This window comes from Delphinapterus leucas, chromosome 4 (assembly GCF_059928025.1).
Source record: "Delphinapterus leucas isolate spDelLeu-1000000601 "Yukka" chromosome 4, BTC_Dleu_Yukka2, whole genome shotgun sequence".
NCBI classification, from domain to species: Eukaryota; Metazoa; Chordata; class Mammalia; order Artiodactyla; family Monodontidae; genus Delphinapterus; species Delphinapterus leucas.
This window is the reverse complement of record NC_143132.1, coordinates 59,507,404-59,529,232: the sequence shown is the minus strand read 5'-3', so window position 1 is coordinate 59,529,232 and position 21,829 is coordinate 59,507,404. Positions and strand designations below refer to the sequence as shown.

Genomic DNA, 21,829 nt, shown 5'->3' with positions numbered 1-21,829 from the left:
TGTTGCTAAAGTTTTGTTCCTGTAAAGGACACTGACAAGCATCTTTGTACTAGCTTCCTTGTTCATCAAGAGATTTTGTGCTGCTGAACTTGTTTAAGTCTGGAAATTGAGTAAGGAGTCATGTCTCCTCTCCATTTTGGTGCTCAGATTAGGTTTCTGGTCCCTGCTATATAAATGAAGTAATATTTTAATAGGCTGCTATCTATTCAATTCCTACAGGCACTACAATCAATTAGCTACTACTAAAGATTCCTGCTAGTCAAAATATTTGGTTAACATTTTGTCTCTACTGCCCATTATAGTAAATGCACTAACCTTGTCTCTTGTGGTTAATTGTTGCCACTTGGCCTTTGTCATTCTGGGATCCCATCGTTTTCACTGAAATCATGGAGCCGATTTCAATGGCGGTATCTTCTACCATCACCATAGCCTACAGAAGACAGCCATCACAGAACTTTGTGAGGACACAAAAGTAGCCCGTCATTAATGCCTTTCCCAATGCCTCAGTGGGGTGAGTGACCTCTCAAAGGACACAGTTGGGGGTGGGTGGGTGTGCAAGTCAGATTATATATGCACCCCATCATTCCAATCTCTCTGAGTCTTTGACTCCTCCTTCTACATTGTGCCAGGAAAAATCTGGTATTTTACCTTCAGTGAGTATAGGCTATAGTTGAGTTCAAGTTTCAAGCAACCAAGAAAATCATTAGACACACTTCTAACTGTAAGATCTTTTTTATTTTTTTGGTTGCACCACTCGGCATGCGGGATCTTAGGTCCACGACCAGGGATCGAACTCGCACCCCCTGCAGTGGAAGTGTACAGTCTTAACCATTGGACCACAGGGGAAGTCCCTAACTAAGATCTTTAGTAACTGTAATAATGACCCATTATCAATACATTTGGTCTAATCCAGTGTTTTATATTCCTTCCTCTTTTAGTCTAATAACTTAAAATCCACTATTATTTCCATTTCTGTCAATTAGCAACATTTTGCAATTATTTTGGAGTAAACCATCTCCTTCCATGTCAGACTTTGTACTTGCCCCCTTGGAGCAAACTGAGATCTGAACTGGGTTAGCTCTAGAGGTGATGAGAAGTAGTTGGAGTGGGTCTTGAGGTTATTATGGGGTCTTAACACAAGTTTCCTCAGACACAAGAAGGCAAGCAACTCCAAGATTCTCAGCTTTTCCCAAGTCAAACTAGATGGTTCCTATTCCAAGTCTCAGAGTTCTTCTTGCCAGTCAGTGCCCTAACTTTCACATACAAGATTTTCAAATCTATGAATTAAATTCTGGTTGAAATTCGGTAACCCACAAAATTAAATTCTGGGTCAAGGTCAGCCCTGCAGCTTTAAGAAACAGGTGATTCTTTTAGAGCCACTATAGAAACTCTCTGATTCTCTGTGACTTGAGCTAAGAGTTAATGATCTGAGCTTGTCATTTCTTGTAGAAGCATCATTGCTATCATAACGGTCATCTGGTCCCTCTTAGGGCCACAGAAGGCATTTCATCACAATCAACCACAGGTGATTAAGTATGTTGCCACAGGGTATCATGGATACTCAAATCCCATTTCCCCTTGCTAAAGAGATCACTATGGTGTTCAAAGCTAAGGATAAGCTCAGAGCAACCTCAGAATCCCATTTTGAGGGGCTGTTTATTAGGACCACTTCTTGTTTAAGAATCATGTTAGTAAAACAGACTCATACTAAGTATTTCACCAGAGAGAATTTAATATAATGAACTGGTTAAACAGACGTTTAAGAACTTAAAAGCACACATGCAACCCTGAGGTAACACAGAGATAACTGCTGAAAGCAGTTACAAGCCCTGGACCTGGGGAGACAAGGAGAAGACTAGAATTTAGATTGTTGGAGGAAGTGATCTGCAGAACTGGGACTCAGATCTTTGACAAGAACATCATCCAGGTGCTGTTAGTACCTTAGAGGGGTCAGTTAGTTCTGCCAGTGTGTAAAAATGAGTCAGGGACTAGAAGCAACTGTCATTACCTGGGATGAAGAGCTGTTGCCTGGCAACACTACCAGGAATAAGAAAACAAACAGGAACTTCTCTCCTCCTCCTGCCTTCCAATCTCCCTCTAGTGGTCCATATGGGTATAACCACCAGCTGGCAAAGACCATGTGGTTTTGCAGAATCCCAGCCCCGCATCACAGAGCAAGAAGCATGAGATTAGAGCTGAAAGACCGTAGCTGGATGGGCCAAAAAATGTATGTCTCCGAATATGCTGGTGTATGCACGCACACTCACACACACACACACACACACACATCCTAAGAGTTTGATACACAACGTTAAAAATAATTTTTTCTCATTACAATAGCAACATGTATTTCTTTCCTTTAGAAAGTACAAATAAGCTCATAGAAGAAAGAAAGATCCACCCTACTGCTGCAAAGATAATTTTGTCAACACCTTCATTTAGATCCTTCCAGACCTTTTTCTCTATGTGTGGAGGTATATTTTTGCATGTAATCACATTGTACATAGAGTTTTCTAAACTGCTTTAGAAAACACCTTAATGTATGGTAAACAATTGCACACATCAACACATATTTATTTATTTACAACAGTGGATTCCAAACTGTTCCTAGGAAGTGTCTTATGAGGTACTTCTAGGAGCCTGGGCAGGAGGCCTTTATGAGAGGGCCCTGCGTTCTCCTTTGTACCCTTAACCACTACAATTCTGCTTTTACTGTTTTATATATTTGATTGTTTTATATATAAGATTTTGTGGGGGAAAAAGAATTCCACTGCCAAAATATTAGAAAACCACTGATTCATTGTGTGAATATATCATTTTCCATTTTCATGATTACAACAACAAAGGAACACTTCGTATCTGAATTTTTGTCCAAAGTCCTAGTAACATGAGACACCATGCTTTTACTGTCTATATGACAATACCGCGAAATTATTTTAATCTGTATTTTTTGAATTGCTAATGAGATGGACAAGGTTGTCTATTTCATGGTCATTTGTGTCTGTGGCAGTCTTTCTTTGCAAATTTGAAATCTGAAAAACGTAGCCGTAAATCCTTACTTTCTCCCTAATATACAGAACACACGCCTCTTCCATATCCCCCAGTTCAAGGAAACTCTGATTTTAAATATCCACTGCTAGCCCAGAACCCATCTCCCTGCCCTCCCCTCTTGGTAATGATCCTCCTTCACTGACAACATAGGAGCTCCCTCATCTTTCTGTTACCATACCCCAAACACAGCCATGTCTAAAGCTATCTTGATTTTTCTTCCTGGCTCAGAGGATAAAGGCTTGTTGATCTTTAAGACAACCCCTCTACCTGAGCTCTTGATCCCACCTTTGCTTGTCTCCTCTGGGATGATGCTCACAAACTTTGTTGAATGAATAATGGATCTTTCTTCATCAATTCTCTCACCTTTATCTCTTTAGTAGGTCCAGCTTCTCTCACTCTTTTGGCCCCATTTCTCTTAGCCTGTTCAGGTGATGAAACCACTTTCTGTCTGTGATGGTCAGTTTTATGTGTCAACTTGACTAGGCTGGGGCACCCAGTTATTCAATCCAACATGAGTCTAGGTGTTGTTGTGAAGGCATTCTGTAGATGTGATTATCAACTACAGTCAGTTGACTGTATGTAAAGGAGATTATCCTGGGTTATCTGGATGAGCCTAATCCAATGAGTTTAAAAGACCTTGAGAACAGAACTGTGGTTTCCCTGAGGACATGAAGGAGAAGAAATTCCATCTGTAGACTGCAGCTTCAGCTCCTGCCTGAGATTCCAGACTGCCATTTACAACAGCCTGCCCTATGGACTTCAGACTTGACTATTCAACCCCTACAGGCATGCGAGCCAATTTCTTTTCAAAAGTATATATATATATATCGTCTACTGGTTCTGTTTGACTGGTGGAACCCTAACTGATACACTATCATTAAAATTAGAACAAAACAAAACTATACCCTGCTTGATCCTACATCTCTCTGTTATCACATAAACTCGGCCTTCCCTTCTCATCTAAGCCGCTAAAAACGTTATCCTATATTCATCATCTCTACTCCCTCCCTTTGCAATTACCCTTTGAGCTACAGTCCCATTTATTCAACTGGCAAATTGGACATACTCTTGTGGGCAGCATGGGCAATCTCAAACTCAGTACATCAAAAGTTCTCTCATTGTTCCTATTATTTAGATGTATGTAAATTTGTTCTTCTTTTGGATGCCACATGTCACACCCAAGGCAAAAGTCTGGAAGTCATACTAGACATTTAAATACCTAAGTACCAGACATCTAAATAAGTCATACTGTCCATCTTCAGTGCCAGTGCTGGAATTCAGGCCTTCATTATCTCCTGCCTCAGCTTTTGTAACAGATTCCCTTAGGTCCCTTCCTCCAGTCTCATCTCCTTCAAACCTGTTCTCCAGAGTGCTCGTCCTCTGATGCAAGGTGCCCAAATTGCCCAGCCTAAATCTCAGTGACTCCTTTGTCACCTCCAGAAAGGGATCCCTAAAGCAGACCACCAACATAAGGCGCTTTTAAAAAAACCCAGATTAGAGCCCTACTCAGACCTAATGAATAAGAATGTGCAAAGTGGGGCCTGAAAATTTTATAAATATTTTTAAAAGACTATCCAGGTAATTGTGATCAGCCAGGTTTGGGAATCACCAGCCTTCAGGGTAGGTCCAAATTCTGTCCCTGATCTGACACCACTACTCCCAGCTTCATCCCTCAGAACACATCATGCTCCAGCAATACTGACTCAGCCAGGACTAATGATTCTTCCAACTCATGTTGTTTACCACCTCTCTGTCAGGAATGTCTTCTTCCCTTATCTGCCTGGGAAATTCCTACTCGTCCTTCAAAAACTCTATTCAAGCATCATCTAGTCTCTTATTTAGCCAGTAAATATTGACAAACTAGTAAAATTGTACACATTAACTACGTGCAGTTCTCTGTATATCAGTTGTACCTCGACAAAGCTGTTAAAGCCTTACTGAGGTCTTACTACACACCAGGCCCTGAGCTAAGCATTGTGATATAGAGATCAGTAAGCTACATTGGTAGTACTGCCTTCAGTCAGCTCACCTGCCACTGGAGAAAGAGACATACAAATATACAGATTAATACAGTACAGTGAGGTAAATTCTGTGAGAGTCTGTGGTAGCCTGAATAATGCCCCCCCACAAGACAGCCACATCCTAATCACCCAAATCTATGAATACGTTTACTTAGATTGCAAAACAGATTGTGTAGATATGATTAAGTTAAAGACTCTGAAATGGGGAGAGTATCCTGGGTTATTCTGGTGGGCTCAGTGTAATCACTAGGGTCCTTCTAAGATGAAGGCAGGCAGGGGGTGAGAGAGAAAGAGAGGCTGGAGGAAGACTGGAAGATGCTATGCTACTGACTTTGCAAATGGAGGATAGAGACATGAGCCAAGGAATGCAGGTGGCCTCTAGAAGCTGAAAAAAGCAAGAAAATGAATTCTCCACTAGAGCCTCCAGAAGGATCCAGCCCTGCCAACTTTAGTCCAGTGAGATCCGTTTTGGACTTCTAACCTCCAAAAATGTAATATAATAACTGTGTTGTTTTAAGTGACTATGTTTGTAGTAATTTGTTACAGCAGCAATAGGAGGCTAATACAGAGGCCAGCACAGGGCACTACGGATGTACATAAAGTCGTCTCTACATCAAGCTATGGAGTGGGAATGGGATGCTCAGGAAGAATTACCTACAGGTGATGACACCAGAGCTGAGGGAGATTGTGTTTCAGGGAAATGGCCCAGATAGAGAAATTAATATGTACAAAGGCACACACAGAGAGCATGCAAAGTGTTTCAGTGTGGCGTGGCTATCTGTATTAAACAGTAAAAATAATATCAACAATACTAATTCTGCTAACAATAAATACTGTTTGTATGCCAGACACTATTCTAAAGCACTTTTTAACTGTGAGCACTTTACAAGTTTGTATTATTATCTTCATTTTACCTGTAGGAACACTAAGATTTGGAGGAGTTAGGTAACTTCCTGAGATCATAGAGCTAGTAAAGGGCAGATCTAGAATCAAAACCTTGCTGGTCCGTCTTCAAAACCCACTAACTGCCTCTCTAATACATTCGCGGGGGGCCTTAAGTAAGCTGGTATCAGGGTAGCTGAAGATAAATGAACTATTAGAAAGATATAAATGAGGTGAGGATCAGGAAAGCTTGGTATATCGTCTTGTTTTGGACACTGACAGAAGATGGGGTTGATGGACAGTCAGACGGCCTCCAAGTTTCTATGATCGTGGTTTTGCTGCTGCTCCAGGTAGAGCCTTCCTTGACTAACTTAAATTACTTCTGCGTTACAAATGCACACTTTGCATAAGCCTCTTTATTTCATTTCTTCCTTTCCCGCTAATGCTTGAGGTGGAGATGGGGGCGTATGCACCAACTCAACTGCGGACCTCACTTTCCACATCTGTAAAATACCTTGAAGTAGTACCGAAACTGGTTGTGCTTCAGAATCCCGTGGGGAAGCATAAACACAAAGCGGATTCCTCGCCCCATTCCGAGATTCTGATTGAGTAGTACAGGGATGCGGTTCCCCCAAATTCTCCCAAGTAATTCTGATACGCGGCCAGGTATTAATGACCAGGGGCTGGATGACTCTCTGGGTTCTTCAGGTTCACCGTACTTGGTCCACTATTTCGTGAAGGAACCTCCCCTTTCCCCTCCCGGGCCCCGCCCCCGCCCCCGCCACCCCTTGCCCTCTACCTTCCCCTGACGTCGGCTCATCGCTCCTCCTTCGGTCGCTCCACTGGGTCTCGCTCAGGTCCGCCTTTCCCAGTCCCTCTCCTGCCTCCCAAAATGGCTGCGCTGCTGCCGGGCCCGCAGCCATGGAACCGCGTGAGGCTCCCTAAGGCGGGGAGCCGCAGCACAGTGATCGTACAGGACCCTGGCGCAGCGATGGGTGAGTGAGGCGCCCGGCGAGGGGTGCAGGCTTTTCCGGCGGAGGCGTCAGGCAGGCGCACGTGCGCGGGGTGGGGGCGGGACTTCCGGAACCCGCGGGACGCTGCGCAGGGCCGCGACCGATAGAGGCCTGGGTCCTAGAGCTTGCTGAGGAATTTTGCAGGCGTCGCCGTTCCTCGCTGGACCCACCGAGTCTACCGCAGGGCCTGGCTGGGGCGCCGAAGGCCCAAGATCCAGACCCGCACCGAAATGGGGAAAGAGGGCGGACGCAGCTAGCGTCAGGAAAAATTGCTGCTTGGGGACCTGCGTTCACTCAGGCCACCAAGTGCTGTGGTTACCCCTCAGTCTTTCTCGACCTCTGCCTCTGAGAGGCTGCGGGTCGTCACTCAAGCACTCTGCAGTTAAACCGCAATCTTTCTGGATCCCCCGTTTCTTATCTGTAAAATGGGGTTAGTTTTCCCTATCACCGGGTTGTTGGGAGGATCTAATGATGTCATTTAGGAGAGCGTGGTCTAAAGTGTTCTATCAAGGTATGGTGGCATTGCCGTTATTAGGCAGTAGGGCAGTACACGCTGGGCTCAGGAGCCAAATTACCTGGGTTTGAATCCTGGCTCTTCTCTCTGCTGGAGCTGGGGTGAGGAGTGGGAAATGTCATTATTTAACCTTTCTGGGCTTAAGCGCATTTTCAAATGGGGATAAAAATAGTACTTGCCTCATAGAGCTGTTCTGATGAAAGAATTAACATTATAGGTAAAGCATTTGGAACAATGCCTGATACAGTAAATAAACACTCAAATGACAGCTGTTATTATTAAATACTTGTAACTTATCTAATCATCACATCCCCCTCCCCATCCATCCATCCTGCTCAGTTTACAGATTAATCTTACCCCTTCCTCTATTCAAAGATTCTTTAACAGGATTCTGTTAGGCGTGGAAATTCACCAAGTCTCCCCCCACCCCAAAGGCAGCCCATTCTGGCCTCCAATAGTTCGTATAGTAAGAAAGTTCTCCACATTGTGCGTAAGTCTTCCTTTGCGTTACTGCCACTTAGGCTGGTACTGCTACCCTTAGAGCCACAGAGAACACATTTACTCCCATCTTCTGTTCACAGCTTTTTCAGACTAGGAGGCTGTTACCTTGTTTTACTAAATAAGCACCCCGTGTTCAGTCAGACATTCATTATGTAATATAATTTCCAGCTGTTATCGTGATTTCTCTTCTGAATATATTCTTAAAGTGGTAGAGAAGTATACAACACGTCCCACCTTTAAGGTACTCGAAGTGTTAAGTGTACACCAAATGACTGCAGAGTATTCGTATGAAAGATTATTAAAATCATGATAAAATGTGGTGTAAAGATGTACATTCTACTTTAACACATGTTCTCTTAATGATTTCCTGGACTTGATATCATCTGTCACTGTACGATCACTTCCTTCCTATGTCACTTCTCACATACTTGGAAACATTAATTGTGTTCTTACAGGTGAGGCTATGTTAATTTGTTCTTGATTTCTTTAAAACATAAGCAAATATGCTTCTTTCAGTGTATTTTTTATATACTTAATGTAGAAATGCATATTAAGTCTTACAAAACATCTCTGCTTTAGACCTTTGCATTGCAGCTGTAATTAAAGAATGCTGTCTCGTTACATTGTCACTGAAGAGCCAAATCTTAGATGCAGAAACAGATGTATTATGTGCAGTCCTTTACAGCAATCACAACAGAATGGGCCGCCACAAGCCCCATTTGGCCCTCAAACAGGTAAGGTGGGAGCCCTGTGTTTAATACTCAACATGTTTGAGTTGATGAAGATGGAGATCACACTGCCATTTAATATTTTGTAACTTAATCGCAGTAACTTACTTGTGATTTATAGGTCATCTTGCAATTGCATGTGGGCTTTTTTTTTTTCTTCCCCTGAAAGCATTTCAAAAAACAATTTAAAAAGGAACTATGTTGGATTCTTTCCCAGTCTTGTTTCTAGTAGGTAGGTAATTTTTTGTTTTTATGTTTACTTTTTATTTATTTATTTATCTTATTATAGGTAATTTTTGTGAAAAATTTTCTTCATTATATGCAATCTGTAATAAAGTACCATGCCTCTGCCTAGTTTAAAGATTGAGTACTTTGATCAAGACAGAGTTTTGGATTAAGAAACAATTTTCCTGACCATAATCAAAATCCCAAAATCATAAAAAGAACAAAGTTGCAGTCTATTTATTGTGGGGTATGTAATCTAATCGGTAATATATTGAATAAGTATATAACAAGTTGTGTAAAGTGGTTTTGTGTAACTTTTGGAGTTTAAGACAAAATTGGGCCCTCCAGCTCAGGGACTACACCACAGAGTAGAGCCTCCTAACCTGAGTTCCTTACGTGTCCATTCATTCATTCATTTTATTAATTCTCCAAGTATTTTTGAATCTTTCTATGTGCCAGGCACTGTGCTTCGTGCTAGGTGTACAGGATGAAAAAGACAGACATAGTCTCTAACCTTACAGATTCATGCTCTCTGGTTAGTTTTCCACTCCCATTACTTAAGGCAAAAAAGATGAAGATTTTTTCATCAAAGAAAGATTTGGGATCATGGTCTTTCTTAAGTTTTCTTCTCTGGGGCAGCTTTTATCTCCTTCTGAGTCTTTAACGCCAAAACCAAACTTACCATCTCAGATTGAGCATACGTATTTCTCCTCCCGGCTTCCAAGTTGCGAATAATTATCCGGTCAGAAAAATTTGGTGTTCTGTTTTCTCTGCTTCTTTCTTTTACGTAGCTCTCCTATCCGGCCAACTGATCAGTCAAAACTTTCTCTGCATCTAGTCCGTTTTTAGTTCTGGCTGCCATTTCTTTTTTCGGACCTTGTCAATTGTTAGTTGTCTTGCAATTCTGACTCATCTTTCATCTTCCAGTCTTTCCTCCACTCTGGCATATTCATGTGTACCAAAGCCAGGTTAATCATGCTAAAACACAGCTTTAAGTTTTAATATTTCTCCACTGTCTCCTGAATAAAGAGGAAGCCTCTTAGGTTAACTTACAAGATCCCCCGTGATCTGGCCTCTTCAGTTTTCCTTAACTCAGGCTTCTCTCTGGTCTTCATCTTCATATATTTTGTATTTCAGACGGCCTGAACTCTTCGTGAGTCCTCCTACTCACCACATTCGTTCCCTCCTCTGAGCCTCTGCTCACCTGGTCCTGTATATTTACAATGCCCAATCCCTCTATCACTTGATCCCTTATGTCTGTGGCACTTACAGACTGTTGAAATTTAGTACTTAATAATTTACTATCTTGTTTTAATAGTTTCACTATTAGAAATCATGTTGCTTCAGAAAGAATATAATCTTGAGAATAATCTTATACTTACCTTGGTCTCCTTTATAGCATCAAGCACATCCTGGCATGTAGTACAATAAATTCTTAGTCATAACCTGATTTGAAGAATTTATTTGGCTGGATAAATTTCAAATTTTTAACCAGAAGCAATTGCTTTGGGCTATGGGTTTCCTTACCCTTAAAAAAAGGTATTCTTTGGTATTGAGTGTATTTCCATACTTTGAAATTTTGTATTTCTTTGTTTTCCTGGTCACATCAGTGGCTTTGTCTGTGTCACACATGAGCTGCTCTTCCCCTTTCAGGTTGAACAATGTTTAAAACGCTTGAAAAACATGAATTTGGAAGGTTCAATTCAAGATCTCTCTGAGTCATTTTCTTCTAAGTAAGTGGTCCAGTTGCTTTGTAATGGGCTTTTTGGTGGGCTGGGAACCCAGTGTCTTGTTGTGACCTCGCTTTAGACTTTCTTCACTTATTGTTAGAATATAAACAATTATACCTTAGCTGTACAAATTTTGTTTCAATAAAAGTCCCCTGGTATTCTGTGGTAATCTCCCTCTGTTGGCCAGTGGGAGGAAATGATGTGACATTGAAATCTGGGTCATGGTAGATTATTTTGAAACATAAGTGTCAGTCAACTTCAGTGAGTCATTATTAAACATAACTACCTCAAACTGAGCTTAAAGCAAGTCTGCACTTGAAAACTGCTATATAAGTGCTTTATATTTAAGAATGAAAGTAATGTACTTTTCTATTTTTCCCAAGTGAAAATCAGCCTGTAAATACCAAAGCATGTGTCATCCCTAGCCAACCAGTGGTGGAACTGGTGTTGATGAAGATTTTGGGAGCCTGCAAGTTGCTACTTCGCTTGTTGGACTGTTGCTGCAAGACATTTCTGTATCCTTGAATCAACTAAAGTACCTTCTTCTGAATTGGAATTGTTGGGATATATTTAATAGTATTTCTACTTGAAAGCTAGGGAGTCTGTAGGAGTTATAACTTACGGGAATTCTTAAAATTTTGCTCTTTGGCTTCCTTTTCCTGGGATTTGCCTGATATAGCCATTGCCAGAGACTTCTGTCTCTACCTAGTATGTATTATCCTAAGGGCACTGACTGTTAGAAATTCTTAATCTTAGAAACTAAATTTATATGAGACCTCTAGCAGAGTGTGTATTACTTTATTTTTCCTCTAGCAGAGTGTATATTACTTTATTTTTAAGCTTCCATGACTTAAATAGAACATGTTTTAAGGTTTTAGTTCCTTCAAGAAAATTCTTTCTACCTTCAGTCTGTTTTTTTCATAAATGTAACTTAAAAAACCCTAAATTCCTTTGATTCTGTTTTCCAATTTTAACTTGATTCTCCAGCTTGACTGTGAAACATCTAGGTTTGCAAGAATTCATTATTTTAAACCTTGTGATGGTTGGGCTGGTGAGCAGGTTATGGTATGTATGTATGTACCTTTGAAATCCTTCATTTCTCTAACTCAGACTAAGTTTCTTATTAGTAGTTTTCATATTTGCTTTCCCATGGGATGCTGAAGGTGCAGGAATTCTGTTTCTTCATTTGATCAGAGTTTTTTTGGGGTAGATTGGGAAGCTAAGTGTTGATGGTTATGTCAAAGGATTAGGCTTTGAATCTGAATCCATGAGATCACCTCAACACTAAACAACTAAGCAAATGAATTCCTAGGATTAGCAGCTGGAATTAAAAAAAAAAAAAAGGTTCCTCTAATCATTCAGCAGCTGGGCCATTTAAAATGAAGGTGTTCCTGAGCAGTCTGTGTCATTTGTTTCTGCCATTAGGTTTCTAACTTTTAAAGGCAGTGACCTTCCTTATGTTTTCTAGATTCCTTTCTTCCACCTGAACCACCACTGCTTTTTGAGCCATAGTTAATTGATGTAAAGAACACTGATAATACTAGTTGCAAGCCAAAGAGCCCTTCCCTTGCATCTCACAATATATATTATGAAACTTATTTGATGGATAATTGGATTCAAAATCTGCCCATATTTATAAGGAGACCTATTCTGGGCCATTTTAAACAATTGGTTTGATAAGCTCTAATTTGAATGAAAACCAAAAAACAGAGACAGAAAGTTCTCTCTAAACCTTGCTTTGATATCTTAACCTGGATATCTCAAGTACTATTTCCAATCATCTTATTTTTTATTCTGCTTGTTTTTAGCGCTAACAGTGTTAGAATTACTAATCATATTATTTTAAAATGTCAAACCTTCATTATTCCTATAATGAAAATAGCTTTGATTTTTGCTGATTATAATAATAATACATGGTTATATTAAGAAACTTTTAAAAATAGAAAAAATGCAAAGAACCTGAAATTTGCCTAAAATATCATCATCTAGATAAAACCACACTTAAGATTTTGAGGCACATCTTTTGAGATATCTCTCCATGTAGTACTTTATTTGGTTTTATATAGCATTTTGTACTTGCATTTTTTTGGTTAGGCTGGACTAATCTAGTTCTTTGCAAGTATCCGCTTTAGCATTTTTTTTTATCTATAGTGGCAGATTCACAGGCATTATTTTCAGCTTTGACTCTCATTATTATTTTTCTTACTTTTTTTTTTTTTTTTTTTGCGGTACACGGGCCTCTCACTGTTGTGGCCTCTCCCGTTGCGGAGCACAGGCTCTGGATGCACAGGCTCAGCGGCCATGGCTCACGGGCCCAGCCGCTCCACGGCATGTGGGATCTTCCCGGACGGGGGCACGAACCCATGTCCCCTGCATCGGCAGGTGGACTCTCAACCACTGCGCCACCAGGGAAGCCCTGACTCTCTTATTATTATGTAGTCTGCAAATGATAATTACTAGCTAATTCATGAGATCCTTCTTCTTTCTCTAGGGTTCTCTATAAAGATGTTTTAAAAAGGCTGGTTTCTTTATATGAGCCATTGTTTGGATTACTTCAAGAGGTCTCCAGGATTCAACCATTGCCTTACTTCAAAGGTTTTACCTTTCCTTCTGATATTGCTGAATTTTTAGGAGAGCCCTACTTTGAAATCTTTAAGAAAAAAATGCCTACAGCTTTTGCAGCTAAAGGAGTAACTAAACTGTTAAATAAACTATTTTTAACAAAAGAGCAATCACAGAGGTCCAGTGAAGAAACATTACTTAGAATTTCCAAAAAAGCTAAACAAATGAAGATCAATATTCAGAATAATGTGGATCTTGGACAGCCAGTAAAGAATAAGAAAATCTTAAAAGGTAATTTGCTTTGATATGGCACATACTCTAAAAAAAACAAACAAAAAAACTTTTGAAATTACAGTGTAGTCATGCATTGTGTAGGAAGAAATTCAGCATCTTTCTTCTTAATTTAAACTCCGATGATTCTTAGAGAGGTATGGTAATACCTGTGTTTTCTCAGCTTGAGCATATAAAGTTGTTTCTGTTGTTGCTTCATAGTTCTTTGCTTGCTTAATTCCCTTTGTTTCTCTTGTAGTAATTTGGCAAGAAATGTAGTCATGCACATAAGAATTTGTTGATTTGAAAATAGTATGCCTAAGTTTTTGTATCTGTGATCTTTCCATCTTCACAGAAAAGTCATCAGAATTTGACGTGAGGGCTTTCTGCAAACAGCTGAAACACAAAGCTATTCAGGTTTGTCTGGCTTATTTTAATATAGCTTATGATTTCTTCTGATTTGTAGAGTAGATGCCACTTACCAATGGCAGAGACTGAATCTTCTGTTTTTATCCCCAGCTCTAAGAGTAGTGCCATCTTAGTTCTCAGTGTGTGTTTTTGAATGAATAGAGGCATTCCCAAGGGATTTGAGTGCATGTAGTTAATTCAGTTAATACAGTGCCTTCAGAAACATTTTACTAAGAGTTTTGCTAGAATTTTAAAGTGACCCTAGGATCCATCATAGGAGTGGATTGTACTGCAGCTTAAGAGTATGGGCTTTACAATCAGAAGTGGTTTGAGTCCTGGCTTTGGTTTGTACTACTCTGTGACTTATGTAAGTTGCTTGGCCTGTCCATACCTCTGTTTCTAATAACAGTATGTACCTCATAGGGTTGTGCCAGTTTTAGTTCATGTAAAGTGTTCAGCACAGAGTCTAAAGTGTGGTAAGCATTTAATTGGTGTTAGATATTGTTAGCGACTTCCATCGTCATTATCGTCATCCTCATCCTTTGTCATGAGGCTTCTATTTCTTTCTTCCTGTCAGCATTCAAGCTTTAACCTGATTCCTCTCCTTGGCCAGTGTCTGCAAATTCTGTTCGTTCTGGACCTGACATAGATAAGTACATCAATGTCATCCTCTTTCATCAGAACTTTCAGAAGTTACTGATTAACTTCTTGACTTCTTTTACCCTTTCTCTTTTCAAAACTGTTTTCTTCTGGTTTCCTTCATGGGTTATTTTTTCCATTCGATTCAAGAATTCTTAATCATTTCTAACGAGTCAGTACTTTCTTGAAGGCTTACAAGGATTCCAGTTTGCATTTATATTTTGTCCGATTCACAAGTTCCAGAGGAAGATATGATCATCATCACACTTACGTTGCATTTACTCTTTGCCAGGCATTGTTCAAAACACTTTATATGTGTTAACTCATATAATCCTTGCAAAAGCCCTGTGAGGTAGGTGCTATTATTACTGTTGCCATATTTCAGATGAGAAAATTAAGGCACAGAAAGGACAAGAAATTTGCACAGGCCACACAGCAGATATGGGGCAGAACTGGGATTTGAATGCAGGCACTTTGGTTTCATAGTCTTTGTCCTTTATCTTTACACCAGTCCTCCAAATAGTTTCGTCAGCTCTCTCTCTTAATAACTACGGCTCTCTGTGACTCTTGAAACTTTCTGCGGTCCGTCCACCTGTTCCTAGGTGAGCTGTTTCCAGCATCCCTCTTATTCATGACCAATGACTACCATATTTTTAGCATTTAGCACCAATATGCTTAGCTTGCTTTTAGGTCAAACTTTTATGGATCACCAACACAAAGTGTTGATAGGTCTCTGCTTTCATATTTTCTACTACTTTATGTTCTTGAGAGTGAGAAATTTGGAAGAAGGTAAGTTTTGAACAGAGGATGGAAGCAGACCTACTAGGTGGCATATTTCAATAAACAGTAAAAGTTGATAAAATTCAAACTTGACTTGATATAGAAAGATGAGGTTGAAGAGACCAAAGGTGCCACATCAAAAGATGGTTGGATTGGAGTTGGAAATGTTGCTCAGTTAAGCATTTTTAACATATATTCAGCAATCATCCCCATTTTCACATGCTTTCAATAACATTTATGACCCATCATTGAGGAGGGTGACTCAGGATATAGAACTAAATGAAAAACAAGTTGTGGTAGTCCAGTATTAGAGGAAGAGGGCTCTTCAGTGATTTTTTTCCCACTAGATAGGCTTTGACCAATACTTAATCATGTGGAGTTTTATTCGTATGTATAGGTTAAATAAATAGATATGTATGCAAATATTTATATTGTTACCTGTATACAGCTGAATTTAGCTAGATGGGATCTGTTGTAGCACAGAGGGGAAAAAATCTTGTGTTAGAAGCAGTGAATAAAAACATTTTTAAGAAAAAGGAAGGGAATTCCCTGGCCATCCAGTGGTTAGGACTCTGTGCTTCCACTGCAGGGGGCACGAGTTCAGTCCCTGGTTGGGGAACTAAGATCCCACAAGCCGAGCAGCACGGCAAAAAAAAAAAAAAAAAAAAAAAAAGAAAGGAAAGCATAGTGGGCTGAAAAAACTATTTTTCCTTCTTTTAAAAAGACATATTTTCAAATTTTTATAGTCTGTGAGTCAACTTCTGTTATATAAGTCAGTAACAAATCCAATATATTTTTCTCATCCTTCCATATTTCAGGCGAACAGTTTTGAGTTTAAATGTTCTCAATCCAAACTAAAGGCAACCAAACGTTCTTCTTGGAAAGCAATAGGAACTCCCTGTGTAAAAAGTCTTGTGCAAAGATTCCGAGAAACTGACACTTTCGTACAACTTTCTGAAGAGATCCAAATGGCAATTCTGTGGTGTAGGAGCAAAAAACTCAAGGCTCAGACCACCTTTCTGGGTAATAAACTTCTTAAAAGCAACCGGCTTAAACATGTGGAAGCTCAAGGCTATAGGTAGGTACATCACAAAAATTGTATTTCTTTACTTTTTCTATTATCATTTAGAGCAAAAGTATATATATTCAAGTTAGCCTTTTTAATGTCCAGTAGTCTAAAATTGAGATCTACTTAAAGTACAGTTTTGTTAAACCTATTACAGTACAGTACTATATAGTCGGGTACCTAGGCTAACTTTGTTGGACTGACAAACAAATTGGACTTACGAACATGCTCTCGGAATGGAACTCGTTTGTATGTAGGGGACTTACTGTATCTATTCAGGGCTTTATAATGGTTCCCGTGGGTGAATCACAGTCTAAAATTTGTTAAATTTTCTTTAAAAATTTATGGAAAAGATATTCCTATTTTAGTAAAAAATATATATATTGATGGTTTTATAGCAAGTTTTCATTAAAAGCTGTTGGGGAAGTTAAGGGTTTTTACATTACATTCTAGAGTAGAAACTCAGCCTAAGATGGAGGTGTTCTGTTCAAGACTGCATGTAAAGTCAGAGAGAGATGAGGCAGAGATGATAATTAAAAGTTAATGCAGAGGGTAAGAAACTAGTAGTTATTTGATTAGACCATTATTTTGCACCCCACAAAAATATAGTGTCCTTTCATTCTGCCCTGGTTTGCTGTTTCAGTAATATATTTGTAGTACATTTGAATTTTATTTAATGTCCACAATAACTCTGTGAGGTAGGTAGTATTATTCATATTATATAGATGAGGAAATAGAGGATTTTACTCAGGGTATTAGAGCTGGAGATCTAGAACTCAGTGCAGATCCTCTGATCCTTCTGTTTTCATTCTTCCTATTTCCATTTCAATTGGGAAGTACACCTACCCTCTCCTCAATTAAAGATTACTGCTTATGGTAAGACAAAATGGTTTGGAAACAGAGATCATGAATTACTACATTAAAATGGGCTTCCTCAAAGTTTATATTTGTTTAAAAAGGAAGAGGGTAGGGTAGGAGATACAGACTTATGCTAATCTTTTGCAGTCTATCACAAACAGGCAGTTAGCAGGGTACCGATGTACCTTGTGGCAGTGTACCCTATTCAGAAGCAAAACACCTAAAATAACGGGCCATTTGAGTTCCAAATTCCCAAATTTGAAGATGATATATGAATCACAATTAGGGTAGCTCAAGGCTGTCATTATGTCTATGCCAGGAGCCCTGTTTTCTCATTTTACATAAACTCCCTCTTCACTTTTATTCCTTTTTCTTTGTTCATTTCCTGCTGTAATATGAAGCTGTTAATCCAGAAATGGGTTGATGCATCCTAGCAATTTTTCTATTTGTGATTCATCTTTTCCCCAGTTCCATTCCTATTATATTATGAACAGATTAGCAATTATCGGGGAAGAGCTCTGGCACTAAAATATGGAGATATCTCACCACTCAGGTTACCTTGCTACTTGTAGGAGATACTTTACTTTGGAAGCATAATGGGGACACATTTGCTCACAATCTAAATCAGAGGGAAGTTGTGCTCTGAAAACAGACTTGGGTTGAAGCTCCTATTTACTTATTTTTCCTTATGATTCTGGAGTTGTACACAGGCATAGGACTTATAAATTATATATTTTTCAATTGGAAGTTGGTAAAAAGGAGACAAAAGTTTCTGAGAATGTTTTTCTGCATCTTAACAATCTCCAATTTTTCCTCTCTCTGTCTTAAAGTTTGCCAAAGAAACTAGAGTGCATAAAAACATCAATTTGCAACTGCCTTCTTCATGGCTCAGGTAGCAAAACTTTGAAGAATCATCTGAGACGAAGATCACAGAATAAATTTTCATTGAAACGAAGGAAACCACAGAGAAAGTTGCAGTCGACTCTTTTAAAGGAAACCCAGCAGCCCCCTCAAGGGACTCAGAGTGCTACCGATATCATTAAAGGGAGACTCTCACACCCTACAGTTCGTACAACTGATCTCTACCCTAACAATAAGCAAGTGTTGAGTAGAAGAGTTTCAAGTCCTGTCATACAAACTAAGGAGAAACAAATTCATGAAAATCTTATAGAAAGCAATGAAAATGAAACTGATTCTTGGACAACGATGCAAATAAATAAACATAATACATCAGGAATCACTAAGGAGACAGACGACATTGATGATATTTTTGCTTTAATGGGAGTTTAGATGCTCATATGTGAGACTTTTAACTGGTTAACCAACTGCTCCAGTGTTCTGTTTTAAGTAGAACAGCTGAGATCTGGAAAGATCTGAAAGTACCATTTGGACTCAGAGGAGCTGCTTAAGTGCAACATTGTAGAGCAGTTCATTTTATTTCAGTAAACACTTGTCATAGCTTTGTGTCATTTAACTGACAAGTATTTGACTAAGAGTCAATTTTTGACTTAATTAGGACCTGAATAATTAGGTTTGCAAAACCTACACTGTGCCTTAGGTAAATGGGGAGTGGGGGTGGGGAGTAGCAAGGAATCACCAAAAAGGTCACTTTAGCCTTAATGGCTCCATTGTAGCTAAGTGCTCTTCTGAACACCAAGGTTTGTAGCTTTTAACAGTTGTGCCCTCTTCTGTCTGTTAGAATTATCATAGAAGTTTTGCCACTATTACCAGGGAGTGGTCACAACCATTATTTCACTTCATTTGTTAACCTTACCACACAGGAGGGCATATTAAAATGCTTTTGGAGTTCCACAAAGTTTATGGGGGCTTTTGTTTATTTATTTGGGTGCTAGTGACTGAGTCCAAATAAAATTTTTTTCAAAAAGCATGTAAAGTGACTTGTGGTTATACACGAAGTAGAAGTAGGTGAGAAAGATGAAAAGATAAGGCTAAGGAGACACAAAATCAACCAACCCAATGAGGCTAAAAATAAATTCATAATTTGGTGCTGATGTTGTCATCTGATTATTTGTATGTTGCTCATACAATTGCTCTGAGAAGGTAAATCTTACATATTTTCAAATAATGATGTGAAGTTTGAGGTATCTTTCAAATGTTCTAGTTTTCTAGAATTAGGTTAATAAGCTATTTGTTCAGCAGGTTATAGGCTTAAGTTTTCTGTTTATATACAGTAATTTATAGAAAAATGAAACAGTGCCCTAGTATATACTGCATCCTTCCTTTCCTCAGCCATCCTATCATTTTTTAGCATCCTTTTTGTTCTTTATCTGGCCTTGTTCTTTCCTCATCTGCTTTCTGTATATTTTCCCACTTACCTACAATACTGTATCAGAGGTTCTCAAACTGTAGGATGTTTTGAGAATCACTTGGTGGGTTATTTAAAAATGCAGGTTTTGAGTCCCTTCCAAAGAGATCGATAAATATGGTTAGGGGATAGGACCAGAAGCCTGCATTTTTATTAAGGGGCTCAGGTGATTTTGATGCAAGTAGCCCGAAATGCAAAGTTAGATAAATGCTGGTTTAGCTTCCTTTTCTGAAGCCTTGCTAAATATCCTATTTAATTCAGAGTTCTTAATCAATCTCTAGTCACTTTTTATTGTTTATATTTCTCCCGGTTTCCTACCAGGTGGTAGAGCTACTTAGTGCTTTAAAACATGGACAATACCAAGGAAGTCTCATTCATGACAAGTCTAGAAATAGCCACCAGCTTCTAAGATTTAAGGTCAGGTCTTGCATCTACTTTTCTTTGCACATGCCTCCACTAGTCTTGTGGAGCTAGTAGGTTTCCCTGGTCTTAGGTCCCTCCATCTTTAGTGGCATTATTGTCTAAGAATCATAAACTTTTACAGCTGGAAGAGACTTTGGAGGTCATCCTTCGCTGAAAAAACAGAGTGGTTCAGTGAATTGTCTAAGGTAAAACTGGATTAGACTATAAGCCTAGCATTTTTTTTCTACTTCATTAATGTTCCTTTGGAGTATGTTTCTTTATCTCCTCCTTCTCCCATCTGCCCCTTAAAATTCTGGGAAAAATGTAAAGAGCTTCATGTGTCCATAAAATGATAATTTATATATAAGGAACATAGTATTCTATATGTTATTTTTTCCAAACAACTTAAATTCAAATGTTTTAAATTTTTAAAAGTGAAATCTTAAATATACAAACCCATAACTTATCCAGTAAATTAGATTAGAAAATACTGTTAGCGTCATCATAGTGAATACCAATTTAATCACTTTGGGTGGCATTAAAACACTCTGGTCATTTTAAGAGCAGTGTGGTAGACCTCCCATATGTCACTTCAAATCCTCTTGGCCTCTTACTTGACCACTAGTATGGCAACTAGTTTCAAGCAGGAATGGGCAACTGCACCTTGCCTCCTGGCTTCTGACAAGCTACAGGAACTGCTTGGCATTTGGGCATATCCAACTTGGGAGAGGTGTGGCGCCGTCCTCTAACCCCCCTTCAAAGACAATTCAGAGGCACATTTAATAAGGCTCCTCAAGATCAAGCCCTAGTACTATGTTGTTTCCAACTCAATGCGTCCTTGATTGGCTTTCCTGCCATCTGTTTCATTTCCCCTTCACTCCTGTTCGCTGGGATCACATCCCCAGTAAACTACTGGATGCAAGCTTTTGTCTTGGGCCGTGCTTTTAGGAGAACCAGAATCAAGGCTAAGACAAGCAGTAAAAAAAACACTGGCAGGTAGAAAGATGACTTTTAACAAATTCTGTTGTTACATATTTTACTCGGTGAATGCCTATATTAAAAGTTATTTTAAAAATTTATTTTATTTATTTTTGGCTGAATTCGGTCTTCATTGTTGCATGCAGGCTTTCTCTAGTTGTGGAGCACGGGCTCTAGGCACGCAGGCTTCAGCAGTAGTGGTGCACGGGTTTAGCTGCTCCGCGGCAGGTGGGATCTTCCCGGACCAGGGCTCAAACCCGTGTGCCCTGCATTGGCAGGCAGATTCTTAACCACTGCACCACCAGGGAAGCCCTTAAAAGTTTCTTTTTTTTTTTTTAAGCTTAAATCACTGCTGATTAGAATAAACCACCACAACTAACTATAAAACTGAAAACATATCCAGAATTGAATTTTCTAAAAAAGTCACAAAGCTGTTTTACAGAGTTAATTTTTTATCCAGTGCTATTGCTGTAACATTATAATATTCAGCTTCACTTTGAAAAGCTAAGCCACTTATATGAATAGGTCAGTAGCATCTTCATAAAAATATTTTCCATTAACATTAGTTCAAAGTAAGGCTTTGTCTTTCCATTCTGAATCTTTTTTTTTAACACCTTTATTGGAGTATAATTGCTTAACAATGCTGTTTCTTTTTTATAACAAAGTGAATCAGTTATACATATACATATGTTCCCATATCTCTTCCCTCTTGCGTCTCCCTCCATCCCACCCTCCCTACCCCACCCCTCTAGGTGGTCACAAAGCACCGAGCTGATCTCCCTGTGCTATGCGGCTGCTTCCCACTAGCTGTCTATTTTACGTTTGGTAGTGTATATATGTCCATGCAACTCTCTCACTTTGTGCCAGATTACTCT

General features: G+C 39.2%; 2 protein-coding genes across 5 annotated transcripts in view; one reads left to right on the top strand and one right to left on the bottom strand.

The window, feature by feature from the left end:
- The window catches only part of GTPBP8 (GTP binding protein 8), a 59,140-nt gene that overhangs the window by 16,049 nt on the left and 21,262 nt on the right, over nt 1-21,829 (bottom strand). The window contains exon 6 of the transcript XR_016392995.1: nt 316-430. The gene's annotated coding sequence lies outside the window, so the exon portion shown is untranslated. The remainder of the gene's footprint in view (nt 1-315; nt 431-21,829) is intronic.
- On the top strand, nt 6,744-19,254 carry RMP64 (ribonuclease MRP subunit p64). Of its 4 annotated transcripts, none has more exons than XM_022552102.3 (9): nt 6,744-6,949; nt 8,562-8,716; nt 10,589-10,668; nt 11,049-11,180; nt 11,653-11,730; nt 13,157-13,518; nt 13,853-13,914; nt 16,143-16,402; nt 18,079-19,254. In XM_022552102.3, the coding sequence occupies exons 1-9, from the start codon at nt 6,847-6,849 to the stop codon at nt 18,536-18,538; spliced, it is 1,692 nt and encodes a 563-aa protein (XP_022407810.1). In that variant the 5' UTR covers nt 6,744-6,846; the 3' UTR covers nt 18,539-19,254. The 4 variants fall into 4 exon arrangements, with proteins under 4 accessions (XP_022407810.1, XP_022407887.1, XP_089766670.1 ...); XM_022552179.3 differs by lacking the exon at nt 6,744-6,949 and adding an exon at nt 6,976-8,437; XM_089910544.1 differs by lacking the exon at nt 6,744-6,949 and having other exon boundaries at nt 6,976-8,716; nt 9,000-10,668.

What these genes read in the sequence shown, in the direction of transcription:
- RMP64 (XM_022552102.3), top strand. Translation starts at nt 6,847, where the DNA reads ATGGCTGCGCTGCTGCCGGGCCCGCAGCCATGGAACCGCGTGAGGCTC. An exon ending in CCCATTTGGCCCTCAAACAG is followed by an intron (nt 8,717 to 10,588) that starts GTAAGGTGGGAG and finishes TTCCCCTTTCAG; the next exon opens with GTTGAACAATGTTTAAAACG. An exon ending in TCTGAGTCATTTTCTTCTAA is followed by an intron (nt 10,669 to 11,048) that starts GTAAGTGGTCCA and finishes ATTTTTCCCAAG; the next exon opens with TGAAAATCAGCCTGTAAATA.